Raw genomic sequence first — 23228 nt, forward strand, 5'->3', positions numbered from 1 at the left:
TCACAGAGTGTCACACACATACATCATAGGCAATATGCCATTGTATTTCTTTAAAACTTGGGTTCTTTCCACTTTGGACTGAAGCTTCATTCAAGCATCTTTGGCATTTTTTCTCCATTGCCAACCAGAGTCTTGCAGTTGTCAGGAAAGTGCTGCCCTTGGATCAGTGCTTTATAAACCCTAGAGCACAATATCAGTGTGAGTTATTATTGTTGTTAAATGAAGAAGGACCCCTGGGGGAGTTCAGCATGGCGACTATAACTGATTACTATAGCTGGAAGGGTAGGAATTTGATTTTTTTTACCAGATTTGTGATTTCATCCATGAAGGGAACTCCAAGGATGGGGCTTGCTCTACAAGTATAGATTAACAATGGCTCTCCAATTTATAGTCTTGGAAAGCTGCTTAGAGTGGAGATGTCAAACATATACCTAATGCTACCCAGAAGCCTCCAAAAGGATTAAAATGTAATTGGGAAATATTTAACAAAATAAATAAAAACACTATGTCATATAGATAATACTAATATGTGGTTTTCTAAATCAATATTCAGTCTGAAGGGATCCTTATGCAGTGGCCCCCATTTCTATTTGAGTTTGATACCACTGGCCTAGAGCACTGAGAGGTTAAATGACTTACCTAAGGTCATGCAGCCTGTATATATCTCTGGAAAGATTTAAAAGTCAGCCCAAAGAAAATCCAACATCCAAGTAGGCATGAACTGCTAAGATTCTCAGCATCTTCTATAAACTCGTAGGGAGACATTAGTTTTGACTTTTATCTCTTTCAGTGATACCCCTTCATCCTTTAACCTCATCGCCATCTGCACCCAGTTTATGACTTAGAAAGCCCACTTCCTGTTAATAAGGATTTCCTCTTTGGAATGGGTTCCTGCCATTTTGGCCCCAAGCCCTACGGCATCCCTGACTCATTGACTGCCCTAGAGGTAAAGCCCAATGATCTCTCGAGTCTGAAGGTGCTACATGAAAAGCTGTGAGAGTAATGTGACTTTGGACCCTCTTCAGAGGCATTTCTGAGGTTCAGAGGAGCTCCCACCTGTGAACCCTCAGGCTTTCTTGATGTTTCCCTTTTAGTCAATACTGCAACCTTTTCTTCAGTTTGTGTTATTCAACTCTAGACTTGTTGCAGGAGTAGAGACAGGATTTCCACTGCTCTCCTACCCTCATTTCTAGGAAACATATTAAAACTTGTCTTTAGATTTTCAATTTTAAAAAAATTACAAGGAAGTAGATTGTTGTTCAGTTGTGTTCAATTTTCTGTGAGCCCATTCTGGGGTTTTCTTAGCAAAGATACTGGAATGGTCTGCTATTTTCTTCTCTAGCTCATTTTTTTTTTTTTTGCCTTTTTGGAGGGTACTTGGGGTTAAGTAACTTGCCCAAGGTCACACAGCTAGTTTTTTTGTATTAAGTGTCTGAGGCCAGAAGCGAACTCAGGTTCTCCCGACTCCAGGGCTGGCTCTTTACTCACTGTGCCACCTAGCCACCCCTCTCTAGCTCATTTTATAGATGAGGAACAGGGTTAAGTGACTAAGTTAATAAGTACGAACTCATGAAGATGAATCATTCTGATTTCAAGCCCAGGGTTGTATCCACTGGACCACCTAACTGCCTCAAGGAAATAGTTTTTAAAAGTTGCACTCTGGGATAGAAAAAGAGATAAAGCTGTAAGAAACTTTAAAAATTCCATTCTTTAAGGAAATCTAAGTGGAGGCTAGTTAGGCCTAATCTTTCTTAGCTTAGCATCTCCCCTCTTGAAATGGCTAGTCCTGTACTTTTTGTCCTGAACGTCACGTTTGGGTTGAATGCTAGCCCAAGATCTTAGACTTCCAGCCCAAAGAAAATCAAACATCCAAGTAGGCATGAAGATTCTCAGCATCTTCTAGAACCTGTCTTCTAGTCTTACCTTTTGGAATGGAACCTCTGGTATGGGATGTAATTTCCCTAATTTGGCCCCAAGAGTCTTTCCCTGAGCTTCAGGCAATTCCCCCATTGATATGGAATTCAACTGATTCTCCCTTCCTATAGATCTTAGAGGATCCATCTCTTGAATATTCTGTTCCAACTCAGAGCTATTTCTTTCTTACTCATTAAAAAAAAAAGTGCATGGATAACTTTTGCTTTTATCACCTAAATTTCCTTCTATATCCCTCCCTCTCCCCCATTCCAGACAGCCATCCCTCATAATAAAGAACAAGAATAAGTGAAAAAATTCAGTTAAATTAATCAATACATCAAAACTATGAAATTTTATGTAATGTTCCACACAAGTGGATCCCTCATCTCTACAAAGAAGTGGGAGGGAAGTGTCTTCTCATATCTTTGGGGGGGAGGGGAGGGGGGGTCAACCTTATTCTTTAAAACATTTATACCAGGGGCAGCTAAGTGGCATAGTGAATAGAGCACCAACTCTGAAGTCAGGAGGACATGAGTTCAAATGTGATCTCAGACACTTGGCACAGTTATTAGTTGTGTGACCTTGGGCAAGTCACTTAACCCCAACTGCCTTGCTTTCCACCCTCAAAAAACAAAACAAAACCCTTTACACCATTAATTTTGGATTGTTTGGGGGGCTATTAGTGGATATAATGATTCCCTGTCTCTGGTTACTTCAATTTGAATCATTTCATGTAAGTCTTGTCTTCTTTCCCTGTATTTCTCACATTCATTGCATCTTACAGCACAATAATGTTCCATTATATTCATGTCTCCCAATTTGTTTAGTTATTCCCCTATTTGATAGACACCTACTTTGTTTCCAGTCTTTGGATACTACAAGAAATACTTCCATAAATGTCTGACTTACTGCCCAAAGACCTCAGACCTTGTCATCCACCTCACTAATGAGCCCTAAGGAACCTTATATGTGTCATCTTCTCCAATTAGAGTGGGAGATCCTTGAGAACAGGAACTCTCTCCGATTTTCTATTTGTATCTCTAGCAATTAGCATAGTATCATACCTTAGAAAGGACGTTATTAGTGTTTTTTTTTTTCCATTCATTCACCTGGGGCTGGTTCTTCTGCCTGTCGCCATTGTTCAGGGACCCCATCAGCATTCTAACAGCATTGTCCAGAAGTCAGAATCAGCTTGCCTTGTCTTCCTGTTACCAAACTCTCAAATAAATCTCCCACTGTTGCTGTTAAGCCTTTAGCTCTCACTTAGTTCAAGAGCAGATTAAACATTCCAGATACACTTTGAGCTCATTGAATAAATTCAGAATGTCAGCCTTAAACATGTCCCGAGCTCTCCATGATGACTCATGATGACTTGAGTTCCAGATTCTTGTTAATTTCAACTTTTTCCATAGAAAAGAAAGTCAGTAATAATGCAGGTGATTCCACAGACAGCAATTTCCATCAGTCTTCAGATGATGGTGTTTTCTTGACACTATCATCCATATCATCACGGTTCTCCCTACTGGCCCAGATAGAGCTCTGCTGCTTTAATTGTATTTTTCATCAGGTCTGCTTAGAACCAGTTACTGCTGTTACTAAGGCCAATTCAGTTAACAATATAATTATTAATAAATTCATTTTAATAAATTGTTTTATTAATTAATAGATACACTTTAAATTAACAAATAATTAATGCTATTGGTAAATATTTTATTAATAATATATAATTAATAAATAATAATAATAAATACACCTTTATTAAGTGACTAGGTGCTAGACACAGAACTATGCTTCCACTTTTAGGTGAAGGGTCTGGAGTCTTATTTCCCAAATGGGCTGACAGGGAACTAAGGCTTAAAAACAGGATGGAATCACATAATTGTAGTTAAAGGAACCTCAGACACCATCTTGTCCAACCCATACCTCACCAAGAATCCCCTCTATGATATTGATGGGAGGATGGCAATAGGGTTACTCTGATCCTTATCAAAGACCAGAATGCCTGCAATTCAGTCTGGAAAAGAATTCAGTAGGCCCAAGCAGAGTTGGAGTCAGAATTGTAAAGTTTATTGTTATACTTTACAGAGGGCAAGAGTTCTTAGGGGACCTGCAAACTTAAAGAAGACATAGGCATAGTTTTTAAGGAGTCTAGGCAATAAATCAGATGTCAATTATGCTAACTAGGTGAGTAAGGGTAGGATTAGGGAAGAGTTAAGGAGTGGTCAGTGCTTAAAGAAACATGCACTTTTAATGTCAACTGCAGGCAGGTTTATTGCCCATAATTCACTGGGAAATAGCCCAAGGGGGGGACTACCTGGAGGTGTGGTTTTAGGCCTGAAATGTCACTGTCAGCTAGCGGTCAAGGGCTGACTGAGAAGTGCCTAGTCTGCCACCTATCAGTGTCATGTTTGACAAGATGGATGTTGGGAACCAAGGCTAACAGAGACTCAGTATGTGGATAATTGGCTAAGGAGTTAACCCAGAGATAGGGCCTTAAAGGATTCATGGGTGTAGCTTGTTATTGTTCCAAGCAGAGATAAACAATTCATGGGTTGTTGCTGGGCAGAGTGCTGGCAAGGGGCAGGGGCAGAGTTAATGCTCTGAAGCTGAGGGCACGGAATGTGATTTTACAGACTGGTTTTACAAATTGATTTTACAAACTGATGTTACATAGATCCCAAGCACCCCATCAATATCACTGACAAATGGTATTCCACCTTTTGCTTTATAATCACCAGTGAGAGGAAATCTGCCCAGCTCCCAAAGGAGAGTGTTTCACTCTCAAGACTTAGGCTACTCCTTACCTACAGCTGCCCTCTGGAGCCAAGAAGAACTAGTCTGACCTCATTTCCATGTGATAGTCTTTCAAGTAGTTGAAAACAGCCATCATGTCCTTCCTCAACATTCTCTTTTCCAAACCAACAGCCCCATTCCCTTTAATTGATCCTTCTATGACACCAAACCAGCTCAGTCATATTCTTCTGGATATTCTCCAGCTTATCTAATATTATTCTTAAAATATGATGTCCAGTACTGATCACAGCATTCCAGATGTGGTCTAACAGGGCCAAATACAGTAGGACCATCATATCTCTTCTTTTGTTTACAAAGGATGGAGCTCTACGTCTGAAATTGGGACGACCTGGGTTCAAATCTGGCCTCAAAACACTTAATAGCTGTGTGACCCAGGGAAAGTCACTTAACCTCTGTCTACCTCAGTTTCCTCAATTATAAAATGAGATTAATACTGGTACCTACCTCCCAAAGCTATTGTAAAAATCAAAATATTGAGGTTTGAGGGTTATAGGGGTGCCCGAGACCCCAAAATACCAACATGCTGGGTCCTGCCAAATGAATTTGACTCAAGCCTCCTCTCAGCCAAAGTAAAACAAAGTTTATTAAAGATTCACCATAATGAGTAGACTCTTAAGGAGCCTAAGTATTTGTGATGCTTGTATTGGATGCAGAACAATCTGACACAGACTGAATCTGAACTAAATGAATCTCAGCCCTTTGTGGAGGCAAAAGGGATATTATACACAGAAAGATTGTGGGAGGAATCTAGGGTTGGTCTACAGGAAGAGTTTGGGGAGGGTCTTCAGGAGAAGTCAGATGAGGTCAATGACTGATTAAGGGTGGGAAGTCGCTGGAGACAATGGTGGGCTAGGCCAGCTCATTTTTTGATATTTTGAAAGGCTCAAAGGTGGGAAGTCTAGTAACCAGGTTTGGGCCCAGCCACAATGTAAGGCTCATGGCCTCATCAAATAGGATGATTTAATCAGAGTTGGGGGGAGAGGTTCGAAGAGCCTGTACCTCAAGGACTCAAGGAGATCTCAAGAGGGCTCCCAGAGCCTATCCGTCATCAAGAGGGTGAAGGGGAAAATGACAGAGAATGTGCAGAGACAAACATAGAAAAAGGGGATGGGGAGGGGAATAAAGAAGCAGCTAATGTGGGGAATGGGGACAGTGGTGAAGTGATGAGGTGCAGGCTCTGGGAACCCCCCCCTCAACTCTGATTAAATGGTCCCATTTGATGAAGCATCTGCATGAGGCCATAAGCCTTAGTTGTGGCTGGGCCCAGACCTCAGTTGCTCATCTACTTCTTCCCACCCTTGATCCTATCAAAATATCAATCCACCCTTGAACTGGCCTGGCCCACCATTGTCTGTAGTTTCCAGGTAGCCTCCAGCTACTTCCTACTCTTAATCTCTAATCTCTAGAGTCTGACCTCATTTGACTCCTCCTTAAAACCCTCAGCAAACTCCTCTCGACCACCCTAGATTCCTCCCACGACTTTCTATATATAAGACCCCATCTTGTCTCCATGTTTGTGAGAGCACCATTGAATGACCTAGAACAGACTTAGGAAGGTAGGCAACAAAGAAGAGAATGGGGAGGGGGAAAGTCACAGAGAAGTAATTCCTGTAAAAGTAGGTGCAGATGATGATGGAAGAGTGGAGGAATGCTGGGAAGTACAGAGGGCAGGAGTTTGAGGTCCCATTTTTATAGGGGTTCTTTTTTTGGGTGGGGGAGACTCTTATTCTTGCCTCATATGTTATTGTTACTTTAAAATAGCTACTCTAAATTTACTTCACTGACTAGAAGGGGGGTGGTGGTGGTGGTGGTAAAGGGGACCAGAACAAGATGCAATTTTAACCCCCAAACATACTTGGGATATAAATAGCAGAGGACAGGAAAGGGAAGGAACTGTGTGAGACTTCAGTCTCCCTGCCTTCTGCCTTTGGTTTCTCCTGCTTCTTGGTAACTTTTATCAATGCCTTTTGGTGTTGCTTAGCCTTGCTATGCTTAATCTAATCATTACCTCCTCTTCCTGCTTCACTTTCCCTTCATCCCTTTGATACATTATCTAGACTGCCACAAGGGGTAGGGAGGGAAAAGGGATAAGGAGATAGAAAGGAATAACAGAATAAGGAGGGAGATGATCCTACTGTCCTGGTCAGACCATATTTTCAGTTTGGGTGTCATATAGTAAGAAAGATCTTGACCAACTGGAAGAGGTCAAAAGGTAGGGGACCCTGCTGAGCATCTAGTACTTAAATAAATGTTCATTTATTATTATGATTGATTAAGATCATACCTGGGAAGAATTCATTGAAGAACTGGAGGTGGTCAGCTTGGATAAGACTTGGGTAGGGAGGTGAGGAGAGAAAAGGATGTAGTTTTTCAGTTGTGTCCTACTCTTTGTAACCCCATTTGGGATTTTCTTGGCAAAAGATACTAGAGCAGTTTGTGATTTCCTTCTCCAGCTTATTTTACAGATGAGGAAACTGAGGCAAACAGGGTAAAGTGACATGCCCAGGGTCACACAGCTAAGGAAAGTGTCTGAGGGTGGATTTGAATTCAGGTCTTCTTGACTCTAGATCTGGTCTCTATCCACTACACCACCTAGCTGTCCCAAGAGATAAAATAGCAGATTTCTGGAAGGGTCCTTGGTGGAAGAGATGAGACTAATTCTGCTTGGCCCCAAACAGCTGACCTAAGAGGCTTGGTCAGAGAAAGGAAGATTTTGACTTAACTAGAACTAATCTCAGAAAATAGTAGTCCCTCCTCACTTGGATACTTCAAGTAAAGGTTGGATGAAGACTTTTTGAGGTTGCTATCTATGGGGCTCTTTTTCAGGTGGTTAAGATGGCTTCCATTTTTTTTTTAAGAATTTTTTGTATTTCCCTCATTCCATTACCAATTACTAGATCATAGATTTTGAGCTGAAAGTGATAGGATACAGGCTCTGGGAAGCCCCTTGAACTCTGAATCTTCCCATTTGATGAGGCATTTGCCTAAGGCCATAAGCCTTTCATTATTGCTAAACCTAAATCTCTGTTACTCTTAATCTAGCCTAGCCCTCCATAGTCCAGCTACTTCCCACCCTTGATCCTATCAAAATATCTATACCCAAATCTGTTACCCTTAAACTAGCCTAGCCTTCCATTGTTAGTCATCTCCAGGTAGCCTTCAGCTACCTCCAGTCTTAATCCCATTCCTGGAGTCTGATCTTAGACTCCTCCTCAAGACCCTCCCTAGAACCCTTCCACAATCTTTCTGTATATAAAATCCATCTTACTTCCATGAGGGGATCTGATTCAGTCTAGCTCAGACTCAGTCTGTGTCAAATTATTCTGGCCCTGCTTGTCAATACAAATTTCACAGATACTTTAGGCTCCATTCTGGCAAATCTTTAATAAACTTTGCTTTACTTTGGCTGAAAGTTGAATTCATTAGGCAGGACCTGGCATGTTGATATTTTGGGGTCTTGAGCACCCCTAAATCCCCAAAATCTCAATAGAAGGAACTTGAAAAGTCTATAAATTCCAACCCCTTCATCATACTAATAAAAGAAATGAGACTGAGAGAGGTTGTATGACTTAGCCAAGGACCCACAACTAGTGAGTATCTGAAGCAAGGTTTGAACTTGGATCTTGCTGATTCTGAGCCCAGTACTCTGTCTACTGTGCCACCCACATTTCCCAGCATTCTGTCTTCCCAAGTTCAGAGTCAGAACAACCTTATGAGTTAATTAGACACTCAAGCAATGAATGCCCAATGGCCTTTGGAGTAATCAGCTATACTTGATGTTCTTCCAGAGCTATGTGAAAGAGGACAAGATAGTTTGACCCTGCAAACTCTGGGATGAGATAGAAATGGAAGCTTTTGGGTAGTTTACATATTAGTTCTATCCCTTGCTGCTTTTAACCCATCTCTCTACCAGAGGAAACTATTTTCTCACCTAAATCATGGCAACCATAGTTTGGGTGTTCATCTAATAATAGCTTGAAGTTGAGGGTTAGATTACTTGTTTAAAGCATAGCTCCCAATGTTGTGAAATTGGTTTGAGATTAGGAAAATAGGCAGGGACCAAATCATAATTCCTTTTTCCCTAGTTAATTGTGAAAAATTTTCCCCATGTGAAGAAAATTGACTGTAAATAGATTATTATCTCTTGTTTTTCTAACCCTTTTACTTTGGGTAAAAGAAAGTAAATTCCTTAGACTCAAGTAGAAGATGGGAGGAGAATCCATCACTGGATCAGTGTTATGTATAAGTGCTTCCTTTAGCCCAATGCCATTATGAACAACACTCTTGACTTTACTTTCTGGGTGGGTTCCTTCCTCAACTTGAGTTGGTGATGTCTCTGAATGAGCTGTGATCACAAACAGGGTTTTGGCAAGAGAACATACTTTTTACTGCAGTTTCTTCCAGAATCAGCCAGATCTCTCATTCCACCTCCCTTCCTGGCCTCCCTTGCTGAGATCTATGGCTTGCCCTGACTATGATTTCTTCATCTTAGACTGTGGCCTCATCCTCCCTTTTTCTATCTCCATCCTGTTCCAGCAATAAGACTGCTCTGACCTCACTTCTCAGGAGCTATTCATTCACCTGAAGTCAAGATCAAGCCATCTTTCAAAACCAATCTGATCAAATGGGTCCTTAGTGTAATAATCCTTAATGGTTTGCATAAAGGCAATCTGGTACCTAGAGAATTCAAAATAACTTTTGGAAAACCTCAATAGATTGGATAACCATAGAGCAAATCTGAAACTAAATAAAATGGCTCCCTGTCTCTTAGTATTAGAATAAAAACTGATGCCTTAATATAAAAACTAGAAGTATTAAATATTTGGGGGGCAGCAAGGGGGCACAGTGGATAGAGTGCCAGGCCTGGAATCAGGAAGTCATAAGTTCAAATCCAGCCTCAGACAGTAGCTTTGTGACCCTAGGCAAGTCACTTCACCCTGTTTGCCTCAGTTTCCTCATCTGTAAAATGGGCTGGAGAAGAAAATGGCAAACCACTCTGGTATCTTTCCCAAGAAAACACCAAATAGGGTCACAAAGAGTCAGACTCTACTGAAACAAATAAACAAAAAAAAAAATCATAGGTGATTAGTAAAATGTAGTTTACTTGAGAACAGGGGCTCATTTCATTTTGTCTTTTTATCCCTGAAGCCATGACCAGTGACTTCCACACAGACATGACTGAAATGACTCAACAACAAAATATTTGGGAGATTGCCTTCTCTTACTTTTTTTTTTGGAGGGCAATTGGGGTTAAACAACTTGACCAAGGCTACTTGGCTAATTTTTTTGTGTGGGTGTTAAGTGTGTAAGGCCTGAACCGAACTCAGGTCATCCTGACTTCAGGGCGGTGCTTTACTCACTTCGCCACCTAGCCGCCCCTTCTCATTTTTTAAATTAAAAAAATGTATTCTGAACTTCACAAATACCAAACCAAACAATTTCCATATATACTCCAGAATATGAGATAATTGTCCATGAAACGGTGAATCACTATTACATGATCCTTGCTTGCATTTCTTTTAAAGTTTGTAATCAATTCAACATGTAACTTTCAAAACTATCCTGCTTGGGGCAGCTAGGTGGCACAGTGAGTAGAGCACTGGCCCTGGAATCAGGAGGACCTGAGTTCAAATCCTGCCTCAGACATTTAACTAGCCATGTGACCCTGGGCAAGTCACTTAACCCCAACTGCCCTGCCTTAACCCCTCCAAAAAGAAAAAAAAAGACCCCCCAAAAACAAACTATCCTGCTTGTCTGTTTCTCTTTGCCTGACCTTGTCTTTCTTCTCATTTCCTTATTGTCTTTATGCAAAGCAGCCCAGACCAGCTTTTGTATGCCTGAGAGCTAAATGTAGAAATCAAGGCTACCTCCAGGACCCAACAAAAACTGACCCCAATGTATATGTGTTGGCCTATGTTTTAATTATAATGTTAAATTCAGTTAGAAAAGGCAAGCTTGACTCCATAGTTTAGCAACAGCTGTGTTCATCTAGTTTCATCTGAAAGAGTTTCTTCCTGAACTCTAAGTAGGAATATTATCACCAGAGTAAGAATCAGATGATGAGGGAGGTAACAGTTCAGAGGACATGAGTGCAGCCCCTGCTCTGGGAGAGGTGGCTGCTGGATTCCTGTTGTGTTTGTCCTTCATTCTCCACGAGGGCCACGGCATCAGGGAAATAATGACATGACTTGCAGTTGACTTTGATTTGAGGGAGGGAGGGCTATGCAAGGTCACATCTCACTTTTTCCTCCGGAGCCATCACCTCCAGTGGCCAGATATTAAGGCCCGATTTCAAGTTAGGTCTTCCTCATTCCAGGCCCACCTGCCATTGATAGTTCTCAAAGGGCCGTCCTTAGCCCCTCCCTTCACCCTGTCCTATGGGCTGCCTGGTCCATACTCAGACTTTTGGGGGGGGGAAGGGAAATTGGGGTTCAGTGACTTGCCCAAGGTCACACGGCTAGTAAGTGTTAAGTGTCTGAGGTCTGATTTGAATTCAGGTCCTCTGACTCTAGGGCCGGTACTCTATTCACTATACCACCCAGCCGCCACCATACTCAGACTTTTAAACTAGGTTTTTAAATAAAGCACAATAGATGTCTTCCCCAGTATGACCTCTAGATGTCAGTGCCCTGTCAAATGGAGTCAAAGCTCCATTTGCCCCAGAGTAGTTCTAGTTCAGTCAAGAAGCTTTTTTTCTGTCTGTCCACAGCTTCTGTTTATATATGCATTTAGTTCCAACTTTTCTCCCTAATCTCTTTTTCCTTGCTTTTTTTTTTTGGAGGGCAATTGGGGTTCAGTGACTTGCCCAAGGTCACACGGCTAGTAAGTGTTAAGTATCTGAGGACTGATTTGAACTCCAGTTCTCTGACTCTAGGGCCGGTGCTCTATTCATTTTTCCTTGCTTTCTGATTAATGTATGAGTGTCACTTCTTCCAATCCTGCTATTCCTTAATATTCCCTACCAGTGTGGGAAATCCTGAAAGAACTTTTCTATCTTGGAGATGTAACTGCCCCTGAAGCGGGTTCGGAAAAACACATGAATGAAAAATAGCAGGAATGGTTTCTTACTATCCCACTATGTTCTAATAGAATGGAAGTTTCCTGAGAGCAGGAGTTATTTAATTTTTTACTTTGCCTCCCAAGAGCCTAGTATGGCACCTTTCAAAAAGCGGACACTCCACAAGTGTTTATTAGAAGTGAATGCTGCTGCACATTGTTTCCTAGTTCTCCCTATTCCAAACTTCCTAATCCTCCGTATGTAATCAAGGTTGCTACAAGAGCAGGGCATACCACCCACCAGCCCTTACCTCACCATTCCTCTGAGAGGAATCCCCAAAACCTGGCTATAATAGACTGGGGTGACTTCAGTGGAACTGTATATTCACCTGGATGTTAAACCTCTGCCTTGGGGAGTGTCGATCCCCAATAAATATATTATACCTGTCCTCTTTGAGAACAAAGGACAAACCATACCCATTCTATTTGTAATTCCAAATGCACTATGTTTGTGCTGGTTGTTTTCAGTCATATCCAAATCTTCATGACCCCATTTGGGGTTTTCTTGGCAAAGATACTGGAGTGGTTTGTGCCATTTCCTTCTCCAGCTCATTTTATAGATGAGGAAACTGAGGCAAACAGGGTTGAGTGACTTGCCCAGGGTCACATAACTAGTGAGTGTCTGGAGAGGGTTGTTGCCAGATGGATTGGCACAGGGGATGGATCACTCTGGTCACAGAGCATCTACTAAAACACAGCAGGAACTAGGGCAGAAAAGGCTCTGTCCCAGAAAGACAGCTGAAATTTAGAGGCCCCTAACAACCTTACAGTACAGCTTAGCTTCTGGTTAGCAAGAATAAATAGTGAAAATAGGAAACCCTGCATGGCATAATGGATGCCGAGCAGGCTTAGGAGTCAGGAAGACCCAGGTTCAAATCCTGTCTCTGACATTTACCTAATGTGTGACATGGCATGTCACAGAAGAGTTACAGATCTGCATCGGTAAAGGGATTTTCCTACACCAACAATCACAGGTCTAGATCCCAAAATGAGGGGGCGTGAAAGTTAGCAGATGGAACACTGATGGCTTCACTGCAAGGCAGGCTCTTCCCTGAGCTGCTGCCCCACCAGCCCCACCTCATCAATAGCATACATGGCGTATTTAATGTCATTTGCACTAGATGCAAAAATTACCAGCAGGTGCTCTCTACCAAATTATGGAAAGGTTGCTATTTGCATCAGTGTGGTGAGAACCCATATTCCAGCAACAATATGGATCTCAAAAGTATGGATAAAACCCCCCAACTCATCAGCTTCTTTTCTTCCCTTTGTAGTGGATTTTATGCAGAAAATGACACTTGCCAAGCTTGTGATGGAGTTTGTAAAACATGTGAAGGAAATGCCACCAACTGCCACTCGTGTGAAAGGGACCTGGTCTTGGCCTGGGGCGTGTGCCAGATGTCCTGCCCTGAGAGGCACATTGCCGTGGATGGAATCTGCAGCCATTGTCCAGAGATGTGTGAAAAGTGCATACATGAGAAAACATGTCAAGGTATGTTGGAGAGAGGGAAGGAGACATTGACCCTCTGGCCTCCCACATAAAGAGGGGCAAGGGAGGAGCAGATTCACGTACCCAGAAAGAACTGTGAGTCTCAGTTTCCCAATCATGAGTGAAAATACTTGGCTGTTTCAATGTATATCATTGAAATAGCTGAAGTAACTGAAGAAAGTTTGTGGAGTATAAAGCTGAGGAATTCCTCATTTTGTCAGCCTGGCTCTCAATCCAAGGCAAAATATGGACTGTGTTTACATGAGACAAACAGAATCACATCCGAACTGCGGGGAGTTTGACCAGGATTAGATTCCTAAAAAATGTTCCTTTCCTGACACAGAATTAAACAAACCTTTGTGTGTGTCTAGAGTGAAGGGTTTTGATCCTGTCTAGAAGATCCCCAGTTACTGAATAAACATTTTATTATTGAAGGTTCCCAAGGTATACAGTTAAATTTAATTCAAGAAGTGTGTATTAGGTGACTGCTGGGGTCTGGGAATAGAAAGGGGGGAAAATGTAGTCTTGCCCTCACGGAGCTTATGCTCTATTGGGGAGAAAGAACAGATCTCTGGAAAGTTAACGTATTCCCTATTTCTTAAGGAGGGTAACCTGTTCTCTTTTCTGATTTAGAATGCATACCTCCTTTCCTTTTGCATGGTGAGATGTGCCTTCAGAACTGCCCCCCTGGCTTCTATGAGAATTCCTACAAGTGCTCCCCTTGCAGTGAAAGGTGTAAGGAATGCAATGGCCCTGATGAGGATGACTGTACAGCCTGCCCTGATTCCTTGGTCCTCTATAACGGATGGTGTCTGGATAAATGCCCAGATGGAACTTACTATTCTTCCAGACACTGTGAAGGTAAAGATTATAGGGGACTGTGGTGGATTGTGCTGTGGCGGATTGTGTTAAGGGAGACAAGAGTGGAAAGCAGCCTTTCTAGCTGGGTTCACTCTATAAGACTATAAGTTAGAGATGGGTCAGAATGAACTCAGTGGGGGTAATTTGCGCACCCATGAAACATAGGTCCTTATCATATTAAATTGAGCTGGTCCTAGGCAATATTAGGGAGGTGATCAAGTTTATTTTTAGTGCCATTAGTCTCCCTTTTTAAGCCTTTCCCCCATGATGCCTCCTAAATTTACTCCCTGCAGATGCCCAGTCTTCCCCTGCTATTTATTCCCTGTACAGCTAGGTGATACACTGCAGAGTTCTAGGCCTGGGGTTAGGAAGACTTTAGTTCAAATTTAGCCTCACACACTATCTTTATGATCCTGAGCAAATCATTTAGTCTCTGTTTGCCTCCGTTTCCTCAACTGTAAAATAGGGATAATTATAACACCAATTATAAAATCTCCCAGGATTGTTGGGAAGATCAAATGAGAGAACATCATAGTGCCTGGCATACACTAGGCGCTATAAAAAATTCTTATTCCCTCCCCCCAGTGGAAAGGATGCTGAATTTAGAGTCACAAGACCTGAGTTCGAATCCCAGTTCTGCGGTCATTTACTATCTGTGTGACCTTAGGCAAGAAACAACATCTCTAGGCTTCAGTTTTCTCACCTGGAAATTGAAGGGTTTGGGACTGGATTACTTTCAAGGATAGATTTATAATCCTATGATCTCCCCTGCTCTCAGGGAAAGGTCTCAGTCATTTATACATCAGATGGAATTTAATTCTAGGGATTATGTCTTCCTGGGCTGTTGCATTTTAAATCTAATCTCCATTTATGGAATAAAGTTTTGTGCCCTGTATAGGAACCTCAGACATTCTGCAAAACAGAAAGCAATTTGGGAATGGGGGGGGGTGAGCATAGGTGGGGTCCTCTTGTTACTGTTCTCCCTATGAAAATCGTCCGTCTCTTGTGGCAACCAAGCAGCTTTGCCCCACCCCTCACCTTTTCTCTTGGATGAGTGGGCTCTGTGACATACAACACCCTTAATCAATCTGTTGGAAGATGCCACTGCCATCTCAGGTGGGACTCTACCAAAGTGCCCCTCCAAAGCCTTGCCAAAATATGGAAGAGACATTAAGTGACAGGCAAAGTCTCCACCATCCCAATTTTGTTGGTCGAAGAAGAAAGTGGTACTTTCCTACTTGGAAGGAAGGAAAGGAACATTTATTAAGCACCTACTATGTGTCAGGTACTGCGCTAATCACTTTACAAATATTATCTCATTTGAGCCCCTAAACAACCCTGCAAAGTAGGCATTATAATATTTCTGCATTTTGTAATTGAAAAAAATGAGGAAAGCAGAAATTAAGTGACTTGCCCAGGGCCACACAGCAAATAAGTATCTGAAGCCAAATTTGAACTCAGGTCTTTCTAACTCTAGGTCCATCACTCTATCTGTTGTTCCACCTAGAGGCCTCTATAAAGGACTTATGGTCACTTCCTTCCTCCTACACTTGAGACATATTTGTTGAAATAGTCTTCTCTTCCCTATTCCCCAAGATGGTCAGTTGGTACTACTTCTCTCTGGGGGGAACAGTGCAGTCTTAGCTTCCATGATCCCATTCCCAAAGTTCTAGCAGTCCACACTGCTTCTGAGGGGGTCACACACACCTCCTCCCAGTCTGAGCTACCCATTCCTTCCCATTCAGATTGGTGATCATGGTGGCCTCGGGAAGATTCCCTAGCCCTAAGCTCCTTGGCAAAACTGAGAGAGCAGATACATGGTGTGGTGAGAAGAGTGAATCTGGAATCAGGATTTAAATTAAAAACGAAGCTCTGCTACTTATCACCTGTGAGATCTTGGGAAAGCCACTTAATGTCTCGGTTTCCTTGTGTGTAAAATGGTGACGCTGGTAGTAGTACCAAGAGGATCGAAATTTAACTAAAGGACTTCTAAGAAATTTCAAGCTCCAAATCAATGATCCAGATTTACCCTGGGGCCAGTGAACCATGATCAATACCTTTTCTTCTGACTCTATCCTCTTCCCTGTGTGTTTTCTCTAATTCTTCATCAAATACCTTTTCCCTCCTCACCCACAATGGATGACTTTCCAAGCTTGAGGTCTGGCAATCAAATGCCAAAGATCCTTTAAAAAGCTGAATCTTTCTTCTCTCATCTCCGTTCTCTGACCTGTTGCATTTTAGAAACCACAAGGCTGTCCCTGCTATGGACAAAAGATCCTTGGTGTAGAATATAGGTATTTTACACAATTAAGGCAGCTTGATGGCATAGTACCCAAGTTCAAATTGTGCCACACACTTGTTGGCTGTGTGACCAAGAGCAAGTCAGCTAACCTCTGTCTGCCTTAGTTTCCTCAACTGTAAAACTAGGATTACTATTAGTTCCTACCTCATAGGATTGCTGTGAGGATCAAAAGAGGTAAGTAACATTGCTTGGTGCATAGTAGGCACGTAATAAATGCTTATTTCATTTCGAAGTGGAAGGGACCTTGGAGAGACCATCTGATCCAAATCCCTTACTCTAAAGATGATGAAACCGAGGAAAATGCTGAAATGATGAAACTCGGGAAAATGGAGTAATTTGTCCAAGGTCACAAAAGGTCTAGCATAATCAGGATTTGAACCTGGGTCTTCTGACTGAAAATTGTATCCTACTCCTTTCCCAGCTAGCTTAACCCTTCACCATCTGCAATATAATTTGGGTTGGTAAATGTTAAACTAGATGTAAATGATGATACATACAGTCAGTTGCTGATGAGTGCAAATAACGAATCTGCCAAAGCTGTTGTATGATTTGAATTTGCTCTGCATATTTCCATTGGGCTAGAACCAATGATCATATTTTATATAATTCTATTTCAAATAGAAGCATCTAGGTGGCACAGTAGATAGAGTGCCAGGCTTGGAGTCCAAAGGACCTGAATTCAAATGTGGCCTCAGACACTTAACTGTGTGAGCCTGGGCAAGTTATTTAAATCTTGTTTGCCTCAGTTCTATCTATAAAATGAGCTGGAGAACGAAATGGCAAACCATTCCAGTATCTTTGCCAAGAAAACCCCAAATGGGGTCATGAAGAGTCAGCTGAATTTCTCTGCCTCACTTTCCAAGGTTGCTTTTGACAAACTTTTCCAAGGTTTGCCTTCTGTTTTGCTGCAGGTTGCGATGAGTCCTGTAAGACTTGCTACTACTCTCCTTCGATATGTACTTCTTGTAAGGAAGGCATGAAAATGACATTTCTGAGGTCCTGTGAGATTGACAGTGTTTCACGGACTTCACAGGACTGCAGCGCTTCTCAGTACAAGGAGGAGAAAACTCAGACCTGTAAACCCTGTCACTCGAAATGCTTTCACTGCACGGGACCTGCTGAAGATGAGTGCCTCAGCTGCCTCGATGAAGGCCTTCTTCTCAGTGAGTAGCTATCTCTTCCCTGAGGAAAGGCAAGTGGGTCCCACTATCTGAGGCAGAAACCAGACCTGGTGTGGTTAGCCCTGAGTGACACCACCAAAGCCAAGCAGTGTCTGAGGGTGTCATGAAAGCAGGTCTAAGGGGGAAAGAGGAGAGGAAAAGAGGAGGAAAGGAAGGAAGGAATGAAAGAAAAGAAAGAGAAATAGAAGGGGGGGGATAGGAGAGAAGAGGCAAAACGAAGCAAGAAGTTACCTTGGATACAGGCTTACTCTTAAGTTGCCAATTCCTAATCAATGGATGGATAAAAGACTTAAAATAAAATGTGTGGCTTTTAAAACAGAGCTCCAAGTTCCAATCAATCAGCAATTACTTCTTAAGTGCTCACTGTCTGTCCAGCACTGTGCTGGGTGCTAAGAATTTGAAAACAAATATGAAACCATCGTCTCTGCTGGAGCTCATGTTCTATTGGGAAAGAAAGAGAGAAAAGAGAGAGAGAGGAAGGAAGGGAAAAAGGAAAGAAGTCAGGAAGGAAGGAAGGTCTACATAGACACAGGGGTCAGTCAGGATTGGTCCACCAGTCCTTTAATGCATCCACTGCTGAAACTCAGGCATTTCCTAGAGCTGGTACATGATAGATGGTCAGGCCAGTGGTGCTCTGTTTTAATAGACATTGAGGGCCTTTCTTTGTCTCAGGGATTAGTATTTGCCACTATCTCAATCAACAAGCAATTAGGAAGTGTTCACTATGTCCTAATCACAACTCACTGGACGTCCTGGCTGAAATACAGATCTTGGTCAGCGTTCAGAAAGTGTAACACTGGGTTCAGTCTGTTTCCAAGTCACAAACACAGAGCTGGGTGTAGAAGGCACCAGGAGTAGCAGTAATCGGAATATCAAAATCACCTGGTGGTGTGTATACAATACCATGGAGACCAGTATTGTTCCTGCTTCCAATTAATATTTGAATTGTAGATCACATTTATGATTACTCAGTAGAGTCTTCCTTTCAGCCTATGGATAAAACTTGGAGAGAAATTTGGTGCAGAATTATGCTTAAATTCCTAAAAAACCAGAAGGAGAAAAAGAAAACCTTTATATGCTGCTGCACCATATTCACATGTGCAACTATGAAATAGAAATGTTCCTGACTTCATGTAGACAAAGCAGATCAAGGTTTGAAAGATTCTGCTAGAATTACATTTTTTTCCCATTGCCTATTGGAGGCATGGGGGGTAGTCCCCATGGGTCCACAGGGGGAAAGACAAGAGTTTTTTATGTCTGAATCTTTGGTTGAGGGAGAAAAAAAGGGCATAGTTTTAGAGCAGGAAGGGACCATAGAAGTCATCTAATCCGACCCTCTCTTTTTATAGATGAGGAGAACAAGACTCAGAGAGGTGAAGTGATTTATTTACCCATAACTATTAGATGGACACTGAATCCAAGTCCAGTAATCTATCCACTGCATTTTGGAAAATGCCATCAAATTTGACCATTCATATGTTTGGGTTTTTTTTGCTTTTTGGAGGGCAATTGGGGTTAAATGACTTGCCCAAGGTCACACAACTAGTTTTTGTGTTGTGTCTGAGGCCGGATTTGAACTTGGGTCCTCTTGACTTCAGGGCCAGTGCTCTACTCACTGCGCCACCTAGCCGCCCCTAATGTGTTCTTTTTTTTACCTTCAGATCTTTTGCTTATGAAATCATCCTATCTTGGAAATTTGCTTATCTTTCCCCTCAAATCCTAGCATGGAGCCTCCCTTGTCCATTCTCCCCTACATTGGCCTCTTCCACCTCTGAATTCTGACTGCACTTATTACCAGTATCAATTTCCTTACTATAAACCTGCTCCCTAATTTTTTATGAATAAAGATATTATTACAAGCAACACATGGACAATAGGAAACTTCTCCTATATTCAGCTTGAGAAGAGGAGATTGTGTACATAGAAGGCACTTTGTAGATAACGGTGAATGCTGAGAATGTTGCGAACTCTCTTTGCCCTTTTCAGATACAACTTGTGTGGAAAATTGTCCTGATGGCTACTATACAGATATAGAGAACCATCGATGTTCTCCCTGCCATAGCTCTTGTGAGACGTGTGAAGGGAAGCATAGCAACCAATGTCAATCCTGCCATCCAGGCTGGTTCAGGCTAGAAAACAAATGTCTGCTCAAATGTGAAGAAGGGTAAGATCGTCTTACAAACCCAAGCTTGGTGTTCAAGGCTGTCTGGCTTCAGCCTTCCTCTTCAGGTTTATTTGATGTCTTATAAACTCTTGAGCCTAGAATTCGGGGGGATAGGGAATGGACCTAGGATGTCATGAGTATAAGGAACTCCCTCTACCAATGTGCCTTATTTGTAACTATAGTCTTAAGAGAATTTCCCAGAGAGGAATTTAATTAATTGAGAGATAAAGTGATTTATCCAAGGTCCAACAGTCAGTGCATCAGAAATGGATGGCGAACACAGGTCTTCTTGATTCTGAGGCCACTTCTTCATCCAGTATGCCATGCTGTTTCTCTCTGGCATTCAAGTCTATCCAGAAGGAAGGAAACATAATTAAGTACCCACTATGTGGTAGGTATCTGCTAATACTTAATGCTAAGCACATGATGAATGTTGTATCATCTGATCTTTAAAACAATGGTGGGAGGTAAGTGCTATTATTGTCCCCATTTTACAGTTGAGGAAACTGAAGCAGAGATAAAATGACTCCCCCAGGGTCATGCAACAAGGAAGTTTGGATTCGGGTCTTCCTTATTCCAGGGCCAGTACTCTAGCCACTGTACCACCTCGCTGCCCAACTTCCTTTCCAGCTTTATTTGACTCTAAGAATGCCCTACAAACTCATGAGCCTGGCATTCCAGCCCATCCATAACTGGGCTCCAACCTTCTTTTACTTGATTCTACTCCCCTTAATACATTCTATGTTCCATTGAGAATTCCTTCCCCCATCTCATCCTATGTGTCACCACAAAGGCCATCCTTATTCCTTGAATGAGGCAATTAGATGGCTTGGATAGAGAGCTGGGGCTGGAGTCAGGAAGACCTGAGTTAAACTTGTCTCAGACACTTACCAGCTGTATGACCCTGTGCAAGTCACTTAACCTCTATTTGCCTTAATCCGTGGGAGAAAGAGATGGCAAATTGTTCCAATATCTTTGCCAATAACCCCCAAAGGGATTACAAAGCACCTGAACAATTCCTGGAATGCATTCCCTCCCCATATACACCCACTTAGATCTTTTCTACCCTTCGCAGACCAGTTCAGTTGACATCTTGTCCACGAAGCCTTCTCTAATGGTACCTGCTTTCCCTCATTTTTTGCTTGAATACTTTAGATCTCCTACCTTATCACATTTTACCTTGTATCATACTTATCTATGTAATGTCATATCCACCACCCACCCTACAATTATATTTTATACTCCTAGGGGCCAAGGGCTACCTTTCTCATCTTTCCCTATTAAGTACATGTTGTTTAGTCCTTTTTAGTCATGTCCACCTCTTATAACTCCATTTGGGGCTTTCTTGCAGAGATACTTGGAGTGGCTTGCCATTTCCTTCTCTAGTTCATTTTACAGATGAAAAACTGAGATAAACAGGGTTAAGTGACTTGCCCAGGTCACAGCTAATAAGTGTCTGAGGTCACATTTGAGCTCAGGTCTTCCTAGCTCCAGGCCTGGCACTTTATCCACTTCACCATCTAGCTGCCCCAACTCAGTACAAAGCACAGTGCTTTCCACATAGTATCAGGATAGGACCTGTATACAAGATTTCATTGTTTATTTCTTTTTTTATTTTTATTTTAGACTCAAACACCTTAACACAAATACAGAATAGAGAAAAGTAACAAGCATATCATAAACTTAAATATTGGAACTTAAATACAAAGTTAGAAAGAAAGGCATGTCATGTGCATAACAGAACATAAAGAGAATTCAAAATATGTAACAATAAATTTTCATTTTGAGAAAGACTGATAAATAATATTCATGTTGAGGATAGATAATCTTTGCTTCCTTGTGAGTTTTCTTTTGTTCTCTGCTGTGCCCTTTTTTATTTTGTTCCTTTTTTCCCTCCCCCCCAGAAGGCCACAATAAAGTTTAGATATGTTTCTCTATAGCTATACATATATATATAGACTTTCCCAAACATATTCTACTCCTGATCTTTGTTAAGATTTCATTGTTGTAGAGAAGTGCTAGATGAGGAAATTCCTTCTAATCAATGCAAGCTGGCATCTTCTCTGCAACTGGTAGCCTTAATTACCTAGAGTATTAAGAGGCTAAGTGACTTACCTAGGGTCACACAAGGTCAGAGGAAGGATTTGCACTCAGGATTTCCTAGCTCTAAAGCCAGCTTTCTATCATGTCTCAACTGACTCTCATCTTACACATAGGAAGGGTTCAATAAATGTTCATGGAGTTGTGTTGAAGTGAGTTGGAGCCAAATTTAAAAGAAAGCTTTATTGACCAAAGAGATTAAGTCCCTTAATAAAAAGAGGGATCAATGAGTATTATTAAGCGTCTGTTCCGTGCAACTAAGTGATAGAATGGGAACCTGGAGCCAGAAAGACTGGAGATTAAATCTAGTCTCAGACATGTGAGGCCCTGGGCAAGTCAACCTCTGTCTGCCTCAGTTTCCTCAATTGTACATGGGTGAGGGGGAAGGGGAGTATAATATTAGCATCTACCTCCAGAAGTTGTTGTGAGGATTCAATGAGATTATATTTGTAAAGTACTTTGGAAATCTCAAATCCCTATATAAATGTCAGCTGTAATTATTATGTGCTGGGCATTGTGCTAAATGCTGGCTTTACAAAGAGAAATATTTTATTTAGTCCCTATCCTTGGCGGGAGTGGGGAGGGGGGGAGACAAGGGGGAGGGGATAGAACAAAACATAGTAGGAGAGGGCAACATGTACATATAAGTGTATAAAAAATGGAAGGACAGGGACTGGATCCGTGATCTCATTGCTATAGGGGATGATTATCAGTAAGGAAGCTCCTTCTACCAATACTGATTAGCACCTTTGCTGTAACTTAATCTCTTAAGAGTTGCCTTAAAGAGTATTAGTGACTTTCCTAGGCTCATACAACCAGTATATGGCAGAGGTAGGATTTGAATACAGGTCCACTACACCATATTGTCTCTTATACAAAATATATACAAAATAAATACCAAGTAATTTGGGGATGGGGTGGTTACAATCCTTGCATGGCCCTTTCTCCCATCATTCTTACCATGCCTTTGGCCATTTTTAGTCGCTGTATTTTTTCAAGCATATTATGAATTTCATAATTGACTTGTCTTGATTAATTGACCTGAGAGAGCCCTCAACCATCTATGTGGAATGACAAAGATGATTCCAATTATCTAAGTGGTTCTCTGGGATCTTAATATTATTGCCTAAGTGGTATTAGTAGGGTCTGAGTGAGGCAGCTTATGCAATATATCTATGTAATAATGGAGAAATACATACAGATTTGGGTTGCAAGAATATTCCCTTTCATCTTGACTATTAAGAAGGGAATGCTAAACTGAAAATTGGTCTGAGTTTGTATTTTTGTTATATTTGAAATCTAGTTTAAGTGCATATTCCTGCCCTATAGAGGCAGAACTAAGACAGA

At 41.7% G+C, this 23228-nt stretch overlaps 1 protein-coding gene across 1 annotated transcript in view; it reads left to right on the forward strand.

The window, feature by feature from the left end:
- Nucleotides 1-23228, forward strand: part of PCSK5 (proprotein convertase subtilisin/kexin type 5) — a 609050-nt gene that overhangs the window by 575043 nt on the left and 10779 nt on the right. Inside the window, exons 31-34 of the mRNA XM_069085345.1 lie at nucleotides 13059-13276; nucleotides 13907-14134; nucleotides 17348-17599; nucleotides 19604-19781. Of these exons, the coding sequence (XP_068941446.1) occupies nucleotides 13059-13276; nucleotides 13907-14134; nucleotides 17348-17599; nucleotides 19604-19781 (876 nt within the window). The remainder of the gene's footprint in view (nucleotides 1-13058; nucleotides 13277-13906; nucleotides 14135-17347; nucleotides 17600-19603; nucleotides 19782-23228) is intronic.

The sequence above is a fragment of the Petaurus breviceps genome, unplaced genomic scaffold, assembly GCF_028583685.1.
Source record: "Petaurus breviceps papuanus isolate PSGF00001 unplaced genomic scaffold, PetGlider_PUasm1.0 175, whole genome shotgun sequence".
In the NCBI taxonomy this organism is placed as follows: domain Eukaryota; kingdom Metazoa; phylum Chordata; class Mammalia; order Diprotodontia; family Petauridae; genus Petaurus; species Petaurus breviceps.